This window comes from Nannobrachium achirus (assembly GCF_963921795.1).
Source record: "Nannobrachium achirus genome assembly, chromosome: 10".
Lineage (NCBI taxonomy): Eukaryota > Metazoa > Chordata > Actinopteri > Myctophiformes > Myctophidae > Nannobrachium > Nannobrachium achirus.
In genome coordinates, this window is record NC_137819.1 from 58,686,706 (window position 1) to 58,699,187 (window position 12,482).

General features: G+C 42.2%; 1 protein-coding gene across 1 annotated transcript; it reads right to left on the minus strand.

Annotated features, from left to right (window-relative positions):
• Positions 1 to 262: 262 nt before the first annotated feature.
• atp5if1a (ATP synthase inhibitory factor subunit 1a) lies at positions 263 to 2,764 on the minus strand. Its single transcript, XM_080734746.1, has 3 exons — positions 2,643 to 2,764; positions 2,039 to 2,151; positions 263 to 735 (listed from the first exon to the last, which is right to left on the minus strand). Exons 1-3 carry the CDS (start codon positions 2,712 to 2,714, stop codon positions 594 to 596), a joined length of 327 nt encoding a protein of 108 aa, XP_080590872.1. The 5' UTR covers positions 2,715 to 2,764; the 3' UTR covers positions 263 to 593.
• Between the last annotated feature and the right edge of the window lie 9,718 nt (positions 2,765 to 12,482).

The window sequence follows — 12,482 nt, forward strand, 5'->3', positions numbered from 1 at the left end:
ACCATTGATAACAGAAAAACTATTTGATAAAATCCCATATGCCTTTGTGCATGAAAGAAGCTAGAACGATAAACATGCCTTGCCTTGATATAGAGTAATAATACTTTCTTTAAAAGAAGAAGAGAATTAAAAGATGTCCAGATATTGACATCTAGATGAATAATGTCAGTTTGTGGGCATTGTATACCAAAGAGGTTTAGGTTAGGGGGAAATGTCCACAACATTATAATGGAAAAAATAATGCTTTATTCATAAGGCATAACTGGTTAAACATAACTGGCATAACTGGTTAAACTGAGCACATTATATATATATAATAATGGCACAGAACCTGCCACAATGTACAACCCACAAGTCCACACATCCTCTGAACATTGACTTGACAAACATGTTGGGAGTTTTCCTTTTAACCCATTCAGGCCGGGAAGACATTTTAGTGTAGTACAGTTACACTAGCAACATATTTGTTTTTGTAATTTTTGAAAAGTATTTTACTTTTTTCAGAAAACTTCAGGTCAGGCCTAAAGCCTAAAGGAGTGGAGTAAGGCCTAAAGGAGTGTGATGAACAGCAGACGACTGGTTATCATCCAGGATCAGTCATCATGCTTCAGCTTCCTGATTTTGCCCTTGTGGCGGTCGATCTCCTTCTGTAGGCGTTCTATCTCCTTCTTGTGGTGATCGATCTCCTCTTCGTGGTGCTTTCTCAGCGCTGCCATCTGCTCCTTCTCCTTTTGCCTGCAACATTTGGAAAGTGGTTTTGGGTGGAAGAAGGGTACATATTTTTTTAATTAAATAATACAGAATACACAACATAATGAGATGGTATGGAAGGAAGCCTATATCAAGTTTGGAACAAGCACAATTTTAGCAAAACGTGTGTGTGTGTGTGGGGGGGGGGGGGGGGGGTGTCAGGCATCGCATGCCATAAAGCATAATATTTAACACATTTACACTGATTGTCATATAGTTATTGTGGTTGCCACTATAGTATTTGTCCGACTTTTTTCTTTTTTCCACAGTTTTGGTGGAACCATATGTCAATTCGATCGGCTTCATCGTGTGCTTGCATTTTGCTAAGAATATAGTTACATTTATATTAATGTATTGATTAATATAATATTTGAATACATTTTCTCCATTGACTTGAATGGGAAAACGCAGATTCAACCAGTATGTCCATATATGGCATTCCAAGATATTCATTTTGCAAATGTGACCTGCTGTCGCAGCAACCACAATTTCCCAGGCCAGAATTGCATCTTTCTAGTTGTTGTGTGGTCTGGTTTCTGCCATCAACTTTACTTGGAGGAACAATTTGTAAATCATTCACAAGTCCGGTATGCACCAATATGGACCAATTTGACATAATCACACAAATGGTGATTGTGTCAAATTGGTCCATATTGATTCAAGAGCGAGGAATGGGGTAAACATCATTAGACTGTCTGTAACACATACAGTAAGAGACAGAGACAGGGGCGTCACAAGGGGGGGAAAGTGGGACTGAGTTACTAGGGCCCTTAATTATTTGTTCTTTAGCTATTGAAAAATAGCAGATATACAAGCCAAGTGCCGCGCTGCGAGCTTGTAGATCTGCTATTTTTGAAAATTCGTGAAAATGTGTGCAAATTTAACGTATTTTTAATTTGTAACTCATATCTTGCTTCAGGGGGGTCCCTGAAACTAAATATTTTGAGATGGGGTTCTGTGGCCAAATACTGTACATATCATTTAGGGGGTCCTTCACATGAAAAAGTTTGAGCACCACTAACATAGAAACATAGGTTTTTCAAAAATATTCAAAGACTTGCACAAAATGTTCCAAGATTTTTTTTAAATAGCAGATCTACAAGCTTGTATATCTACTATTTTTCAATAGTTAAAGCACAAAAGAATGCGTTCCCAGTCTAAATGGGTCAAACCCCCTCCCCCTATCTATGAAGAACATGCATGGGGGGCCCTCAGTGAGTCCTTGTGCCCAGGGCCCAGAATGTGGTACGTCGCCCCTGGACAGAGGGGAACGGGTTCACCACGGTACCTGAAGTATCTCTCCTCCTCCGCAGCTCCTCTCTTCCCCATCGCTCCTCCTGCCTCTCTCACCGAGCCTCCTCCACCTCCTCCCTTCCCTGCTCCTTTACCCAACTCACCGAGCTAAAATGTAGCATGAGAAGGAAGAAAGAATGGTGCTTTGACGTTGTGTTTTTAACCAGGAAATAAGCACTATAGACCTATTATTATGAGAAGTTAGAAAGGTCTGGGGAAATGGTGCTTTGACGTTGGGTTTTTAGTTTTAACCAGGTAATAACGAATAACCACCAATAACAGAGGTAACTTGAATGTCCAAACCAAACAGTTATTATTTCAAATAATTGCGCAATGTGTGCACATACACATTCATTTAGAAGCTGCAGTGATATGCTTAATTTATATTCCGTATATATGACCTACAAGTTCATGCAATGTGTTATAAATAAGCTTGTAGGTCGGATATTTTCGGACTACACAAACAAACAGCCCAGTTTCAGATCGACTTCGACTTGCTTTTTTCCATGTCTCGCTCCGACCTTAGCTGGCCGTGACTTTACTAGTTTATTATAAACACAACATATCGTTCAGCTAGCCACAAGTCGCCTCACATTTACCTGGTCAGAGGACATTCGGGTCTGGGTGGCGATGTAGCCCCTAAAGACAGGTCTAGTGAGAAGCCTCGCCATTGTGTCAACTGTCACGTTCACTTAAGACTAGCAGCCACAACTGTACTAGCCTAGGGTCTAGACTAGAGACCATGGGCGTGGTACAAAGCATACAGTCTGGTCGACTCTCTACTGCTCCCTGGCGGTGATAGCTGCAAACAAACAAAAGCTCCATCTGTAAAAATGTTGAGTTATTAGCCTCTATACCAGTGTTTCTGGTATAGAGGTCTCCCTTTAACTCTGACAATATACAAATGGAACCAAATGGACCCATTGGGGTCCATTTGGTTCCATTTGTATACTGTTAGAGTTACAGACTTTTATGGGTCAATGTAGACCCCGCTAAAGGAACCCACAGAGTCCCTAGAATCCACTTTGAGAATCACTGGCCTATTACAATACTCAAGTAAAGTACACTTTACATTCTGCTTAACGAGTAGGCTAGTTTCTAATTTTGGTACTTTAAGTATATTTTGATACCAATACTTATTGGACTTTTATTCAAGTACATTTTAGATTCTACATTGCAGTATTGATACTTTTACTTAAATGATCAATGTGAGTACTTTTCCCACCACTGTAAATAGTCACAGCTGCTAGCCTTTGAAGTGGAAACACCCTTAAAGGATTAGTTCACCCCCCAAATTCCAATTTTCTATTGATTTTCTATTGATTACTCACACAATAATATTATTTTGTATTTCTCACATTCCTATGGCAAAAATGGGACTATACTAAATTTACCCCCTCCGGAATCAATGGGGGTGAATATATTGTAATCAAATTATTAGTCTTAGGAATGCGACAAAAAACTAAACATAATATTGAACTCAAGTCTCCATGATGTGAGTAATCAATAGAAAAAAAGTTATTTTGGAGGCAAACTCCTCCTTTAAAGGCTCAGTTCAAGGAGTCTGTGGCACCTGACCTGGCCTGGCCACAGCACACACTATAGAATTTTGTTTTCTTATCATTCAACCAACTGGGTTGGTGCATGTCTTGATAACAATTTTAATTAAAGGAGTACAAAGGTTGACTTTCTTGGAAACTCATTTTGTTTCGTTTCACCTGCTGTTTACACAGTCCAGAGTTCACATATTTTGAAGTGGATTTGCTACAGGTGACATAACTGGTATATAGCAACGTTCCATACTTGTCTGTATGGAACTTGCTCTGTATGATACAGATGCAAAAAGGATACCTTTCCCATTAATCTGAATGACAATATTAAAAGCCTGCAGAGTCTTGTTCATTTTAAAGGGATAGTTCACTCAAAATCGATTTCTATCGAGTTCACCCCATGGATACATTTAGTTTTTGTCGCATTCTTAGCCAAAAACCAGAGGTGGTTCCCTATGGAGACACAAAGAGCCTGCTTTGTTCCCTAGGGAGACACAAAGAGCCTGCTTTGTTCCCTATGGAGACACAAAGAACCTGCTTTGTTCCCTAGGGAGACACAAAGAGCCTGCTTTGTTCCCTATGGAGACACAAAGAGCCTGCTTTGTTCCCTAGGGAGACACAAAGAGTCTCCTCAAATTATTGTCTCAGCAATGTGACAAAAATATCCATGAATTCAAGTCTCCATGGGGTGATACCCTGAGGAAGGCTATGGCCAAAAACACGTGGGTTTTCCCTTTTTAAATGTTCGAATATGAACTAGCCATAACATATTAAAGGCTTTTTAACTTTTAAAGAAGAATGCCTTGGTTTCTTTTTTTCTTTTGCACTTTCAGTTCCCCACCATCACACTTCTACTTTTTTATCTTCCGAGCACCCAGTGTTGCGTAATCGAGGAAAAAGTCATTTTGGGGGTGAGCTATCGCTTTAAGTATGTTTTCTATATATTATGCAGTAGTATTAATCACCGGTCGTAACCTGTGTCGATCTAGTTCCGGTGATACAGGCATAAAGCCCTGCCACCGAAGGCAGAGGACAGATCACTCATCCATCAAGTGCTGGGTGTGGAACACCTAACAACCCCAACACAAAGGGAAGCTTCCCACACTGACAGAGGTAGAAGTCTAGTGGCGTGAGTCACAGTATGATTCATCATCACGGAGAGCCGCAGATGTAGGGCCCTCCCTGGCACACAGACAAAGCTCATGCCCGGATGATGTTGTTGTATGACTCCATTCCTCCATTCCTCCATTCTATATGGTCAATGTGTAGGTGGAGGTGTTCCCTGGCTGGATGACATCTCCTGCCCCTCTTTTCTTCTATTACATGTCAACAAAAGCCATCAGATTGCTTGTAGGAGGAAGCAGAACTCTTTAAACCAGGCTTCTTCAATGTTTTTCAGGCCAAGGACCCCTTAGCTGAGAGAGAAATGAAGCAGGGATCCCCACTACTACTTATTGGATTCATATGAAATGTGTTCTCAGACACTGAACCACTTAAACCCTCAATACTTTGTAAACTTGGCTTTTGGTTCGGTACTTGGCCTGCTCTTTTTTGCCTGTACACACCAAACCTCTTTGCCGAAAATAGCCGATCTACAAGGCAAGCTTGTAGCTCTTGTAGATCTGCTATTTTCGGCGAATGTTCCCCCCAGAATAGACATGCAAGTTCAAGTGGTTAATGTAAAAATGTAAAACAATAAATATCCTATTACACAAAGATTTGGCAGCACTGTGCAGTATCTCTGAGGACCCCCTAGGGGTCCCGGACCCCCTGTTGAAGACCATGAGACCTTTTGAATGTGCATGCACCTTTATTTTGCTGTGTGCGTGCGTGCGTGCGTGCGTGCGTGCGTGCGTCCGCGCACCATATACCTGTAAATGGACTTCCGGTTCAGAGCAGACAGCTACCAGCAGGATTTTCTCACTGCAGCTCACCTCACTGGCTGAAGTGTTGCCATAGGTAATAGTATCCTGGCAACAGCAGCAGCAGCAACCTGAGCAAAGACAAAGTAAGGTGACACAGAGCTTAAAAGATGGGGCACAGTGAGTGTGCCTGCACTCTCGCCTCACTTTCACGCCAGCTCTGCCATGCTGCTCCTCCTCAGCATTAATCTGCAGTATTGTTTTGAAAAAAAAAAAAAAAAAACTAAAAACAAGATACATAATACATACCAGTAAGACGCCTAAGGGCGAAAAAAAAGTGACTGATCTTGCCCAGGGTGGGCTCATTACCAGCATAAAAGACCTCCCCACCTCTACTTCCGGTTGGTTTCCTGTGGAAATAAGCTTAGTCTTTTCATGGATCTCCTTTTAGTAGACCTTGTACCAGTGAACTGTACCGTCATGAAACTGTACCTTTTCCTATGCAAACTTCTAATAAAGTCTTCAATCAATCAATCAATCAACAGGGAGAAGGAGAACACATGCAGAGAAACAGAGCAGCATCTATGCCAGATTTTCTCACCCTGGTATTTTCTTTCCTCCAGATTCCGAAGCAGCCAGTGACTGGGAGCCTTGTAGCCAGCCGTGACGCCACACTGCCAAAGCTCCAACCCTCTGTCCCCTTACCCCTGGCTGACTACTAGCCCTTACCCCAGGGTTCCCCAATAGGCGGCCCGCGGGCCATTTGCGGCCCGCGGGGGGATACTGTCTGGCTCCCACCAACCCCAGTAATAATGGTGGTATAAGTGCAGCAACAACACTAGTATATCGTCGTTGTCGGGTAGAAACCTCATTATCATATCTCCAAATTTGTACGTTCTTTTGCAAATCATACAAGGCCATCGCACGAAAGCAGTGAAAACAGCAGATCTACAAGCACACAACGCCTCGCACCGCGAGGCGTTGTGTGCTTGTAGATCGGCTGTTTTCACTAGTTTAAATCATTTTTTAAATGACAAATGCAAAACAACGGTTTTGGACATACAAGATTTTCACCCGACAACGACGATATCCGAACTGTCGCTGGAGTAGTGGGAACGCCGCCGTCGCCCCCTGCAATGTTGTGGCCCTCGGCTTGGTACCCTAGACATAATTCGGCCCTTGGGGGACCCTGCCATACCCCTATGGCCTACCTTTGACAAAGAGCCAATTAAACCCTCCTCACCTACCCTGAGCCCTTCACCCTGCTCCTACACCCCAGGCCAGCCTTTATTTTCATGTCTGTGTCTCAGTGTACTACTAGCCCTGGTGGCTTCCCCAACCGTGCCACCCTAACCAGGGTTTGATCTTTGATGAGGTGATTTCACAACAATGTGATGTCACATGTCAACAATGTGACAACAGCTATAGACTATAGACATTGAGTCGTTACTTACTTACTCACTAACTCAGATACGGACAATATATATACGGACGCGATATACATCACTGGCCAGATGGCCAAGACATGGCCCATATCTGTGTGGCTGGTTTGGATAGGGATCTCCATGTATGGGCATAAAAGGTATTGTACAGTATGTTGTGAGGTCATGGGAACCACTCTAACAGAATCCCTTTTATGCCCATATATGGAGATCCCTGATGTCATCAATATTAAGCCCATATCTAACAGGACTTCATATGGGAATGCCCATATATGGAGGAAGACAGCCCATATCTGTGTGGCTGGTTCAGACAGGGATCTCCATGTATAGGCATAAAAGGGATTGATAGGCGTCATAGGATTTTCACAGAACGATTAAGTAAGCATGTTTGGGATGGGGTCTCACAGCATATCTCCATGGATCTCCATATATGGCTATGGGTACCAGGTATCTCTATATATGGTTAACTGGTCCGTTTACATCACTGGCCAGATGGCCAAGACATGGCGCGACCTTGCCCTTTAGGGCAAGTTCGCTTGTCGCCCTGAGGCGTCTTACTAGTATATTATAAGTTTAATAGGGCAAGTTCGTTTGTCGCCCTGTGGCGTCTTACTAGTATATTATAAGTTTGATATAAGTAATCCATTAAGGTGTATTCATGTTACACGCATTGAACTGTGTAGAATTATATAACAAACAGTATTAAAAGGTATATTAGTATAGTATTCTGAAGTTTTTTATAGCCTTCAGCATGTATCCAAGTCTGTTATTAAGCCTCTCTTGGACCTGGCCCATGCAGACAGCCCCTGTTGCTTGAACATAGGACCAGAATGGGGGCAAGTGTCCGCTCCCTCCAGGGAACCACTCTCAAAACACTGCTGGCATTTAGCGATGACGCAAAAACACCACAGTAACCTGCCACAGTTTGACAGTTTCCATTCAAGATTCATCTCAGGGGACAGGGAGAGGGAGGGCCGGGGGATACTTCAACACCAATCAAGGGGAATGGAGAGAGAGAGAGAGAGAGAGAGAGAGAGAGAGAGAGAGAGAGAGAGAGAGAAAGAGAAAGAGAGGGAGAGAGAGAGACTGAAAGCACAGCTATAACTAAAGTGGCATAGTCGCATAGATGTGCGTAATTTCTCCTTTTGAATCACTGAATGACGGCCATACATAATGAGGTTCCCTCCCTCGCTGCGCCTGCTCTCCTGATCCTGCTAATGATAAGTGGTCTGTGATTGCTTTAAATATCAGCCATCAGCAACTGGACTGTTAGCACAACGCCTATGGATGTGTCACTCACTCAGTATGAGAGACCAGGGAGCTCATTTCAACCCATGGCTATAGACTGCTCAAAAGTATCAGGAAACAGAATCACATTATTAATGATCAAAATCACACCCTACTCTATTGAACACACTTCACACAGATTTAGGGTGATTGCACGTTGGACACATGTGCACATTGCTCTCAGACACGTGGAAAAAATATATAAGTGAGGAAAAAAAATGTGAAGCGGTGAACTTTTATTCTATGTGTTCTAGAGCTATGAACTCTGTGATCTATACATTCTTCCAATTCTGAATGAATGAATGATTTTATCTGGAGGGCCGAATTGTCATGTGAAGCTTGACCAATCCTCAAAGTATGGTCTCATTGGACATTTTGAATCATCCAATCATCAGACCGGTTACACACATATTCTGGATGTACGGGACAGACAAAACCTGTTTATTCTGGACTAGAATGACCATATATGGACATGAACGGGACACACATGGGACACACACGGGACACACATGTATGGGACAGATAAAACCTGTTCATTCTGGACTGGAATGACCATATATGGACATGAACGGGACACACAAAGCCACTCCTTGCAAAAAAAGAAAAAAACGTATGGTCTTTGTTGTCAGGGCCTTTTGACTCTGGAATGACCAGCATAAGGAGCTCAGGTGTTCTTATTCATTCTCTGCTTTCACACACACACACACACACACACACACACACACACACACACACACACACACACACACACACACACACACACACACACACACACACACACACACACACACACACACACACACACACACACACACACACACACACACACACACACACACACACACACACACACACACACACACACACACACACACACACACACACATCCTCTGCCTTAACTCCAGTACACAGGCATGTGCACACATACACATAGCCCTTTTATCCCTCTGTAAAAAGTGCCCTTTCCAGACCATGTAGTTTTTACTATGGTCAGGTGAAAGAAATGCAAATGCCCTAGCTCTTTCCATGCCATGCAGCATTCAAGAGAATTGCCTTGTCCAAACTCTCCTGAACTTGAATGCAGCATCTTATGTTGAAAGAATCGCCCTCTCTGTATAGAAATCCATGCCATTACGTGTTGACTTGCTAAGCATAATCAAGTGTCAACTTGTCAACTTGTCAAGTGTCAAGTGGTGTCAAGTACAATGTCTAAAAGGGCCTTTTGGTGAAAATAGCCGACCTCCAAGCTCACAATGTGTCGCGCTGCAACGCATTTAGAATTTGGAGGTCGGCTATTTTCAATATTTTCACCAAAAGGCCATTTAAGACATTTCAGCCCCTGCCTCTCACATTCTCTGCACGTCCCTACCAGTGCATAATACACACCTTTTTATTGTAGAGAATAGACAGCCGCTCCTCCTTGCCAAATGGCCCATGCACTCATTGCACTGCATGGCCTAACTCTCTGTACTATGGTCTGAACTCTTACACAGGTTTTTAACAGACAAGCCCAGACGAGTTGATTGAATTGAACACTGAACAGTGTGTGTTCAATCAGTCCCTGTCTGCACCTCACAGCAAGGAACAGCAGTACCTGGAGACAACATCTATAAGCACACACACACGCACGCACGCACGCACGCACGCACGCACAAACACACACACCACCAGAGCCATAACACAAACCCTAACCATCTGGCAGTTAAAGCAGTACAGCTTTAGTTTAAACACCAAGATGCGACTGTCAAACAGTAATATTTAACAATTCTGCTATGGCTCAGAATGCTGGAGAGGGGTTGAGAGTGACATGAAAAATACCAATGCATTCCTCAAAGGTTTAATCATTCTAATCAAGTGGAAACATGTCTCTCCCCCTACACCTGGCACATGGATTAAGGAGATATTGTAATAATAATAATAATAATACATCTAACTTATATAGCGCTTTTCAAGATACTCAAAGTCGCTTTACAAACAAAATAAAATAAAACAACTTTATTAGGACAAAGATTAAAAGGATAAAATCTAAGTATGTTAGCAGGCACACAGGGAAGAAAATAAAAACTGAAAGGCGGGTGGAGAAAAGTCAGGAAGGGAAAGCAAGTCTGAAAAGGTGGGTTTTGAGGGAGGCTTTGAACATGGCAAGGGTGGGTTGTACTGCAATAAACTAGAGAACACTTGACTTTTCTGAACTATTTAGGCACTTTATCCATCACGGTTGATGTGCAGTTGTGCACTCTACTCAGCTGTGGGTTATTATTGTGGGTGATGATTGCTGGCTTGAAACATGGAATGCATGAAGATGGAAGCAGCATCTGTAAAGCTCTCTACAGACATCTCATCCACCCTGCGGATTAGCATCTGCTGTTTCTATAGCAACACCCTAATTAAGAGACATCCAGGCCAGGGCCCTGTTCTTATTGCCAGCAAACTAATTGATAGGCTACTGTGGAAGGGGAGGGGTTGATGAGAATGCTCATATCAGTGCATCCCTAGTCCCTACCCAAACCATAGTGTGATTTTCATTTGACATTGTTGCTAAGAGGCTGGTTCTGGGTGTCATACAAATGAGAAGTGGATATCCAAGGTTTCAAAGAATGATCAAATAATAGCTTTTTTTTCTCAATACAATGAGATGAGGAAAGTTAAGAGAACAAAAAAGTTGAAATTCTTCTCTAAGCAGCAGAAATTGCTCCAAAGCACGGAACCCCAGGCCTGACTTTGGGCTCCTCTCCACCCCTCACACCAATAATCAGACCGTCGGCGATAGAGCTTTCAGCGTCGCAGCCAACCCACTGGATCTCTCTCCCCATGAAGATTTGCCAGGCGCCAACATTGGACACTTTCAAGTCCGCACTGAAGAGACTCACCCAGGCTTTTGGAAAATAGTTTACTTTTCATTTTTATTAATGTAAAGCTAAGTTAATATAAGATATGTAGATCTCATGATCTCATCACCATTATTATAACGGGGCCCTAGACATCCGTCCGTTTCAATCTGATTAGTGAAAGATCGATCCCCGGAGCTTGGTTCTCATTCAAGCCATGCAGTTTGCTCTCCAAATGACCCAACAAAACGAGCAGCGCTGAACAGACTATTAATGGATGGAGAGGAGAAGTGGGGTGTGAATACTGGAGACAAGAGTCAGGAAATCTAAATTTGATCATTTCATAATTAATTCATTTCATAACATTGCCATAGCATCTGTCATAACGGTTTGCTTGTGTTTTATTATTCCCTGCTGCTAAGTGTGAAAATAGAATAAAGGGGTGTTGTGCTTTCATCATCTTACAGTCATCTTTCTTCCTGAGAATTATGTCTATATTTAGTGGTGCAAAGTGGTGCTGGGGGGGGGAATAATGCATTGCTAATTCATCCATTTCATTTTGTTCTACAGTGCAGTATCTCCGTCTTAGAAGTGGAAGAAAAAACATTTTCATTTAATCTTTTTTGACATCTGGTTAGAAGCTTATTTTTAACTCTGACCATCAAACCAAGTTCTACATAAGCACAAATGATTGACTGCTTTCCCAACTAGAAATGAATGAGGACATATTGCTTAATGTAATATAGATTTTGTTTTTTTTATTATAAATAAGTCACATTCATTGTGCTCAAAAAACTGAAGATTTATCAGAGGAAGAAGAGAATGAAAACAAGACATACAATACAATGGACACTCAATACAAGGACGTTTAGGTATGGACTATGGATTACAAACTCTCCTATTCCCCCGATCAATATCCATACCTGCGGCACGGGCTGGTTTTACATACAGTCGACTTACCGACAAAGTTATCAAAAAACACACAGAAGACATGAGGTTCAGTCACTCCACACTGTATTGCGCTGGGTACAAAACGTTCATTCTGAAGCACAGCTTAGAGATATTCATAGGGTATTACTCATCCTATATAACATCTGCTTTTTAGAAGCACGATGATCTATCCGTCACAGAGACCTTCAAACATGAAGCCTTGTGCTAACAATCCTCTATCGAATGAATTATTGTAGGTACTAATACAGATTTCATTATACAACATTCTCATGAAGTATCTATTATGCTCTGTAAATACATGGAACATGTTATAAAAGTTTTGAAATGTTAGGAATAGGAAATAGGAAATAAGAAAATCTGCCAAGTCTGTTGCTTGAGCATCAAGCGGCCATCATATTGCAGTAGTAACACTGATGGATTAAAAACACAAATAATGTGTTGAAGTCTTGCAGACCTAGGCTGGCACCGTGACAGTGACAGCAGGGGGCCTTGCTTTAGTCCCAAGTATGTAGAATAGTC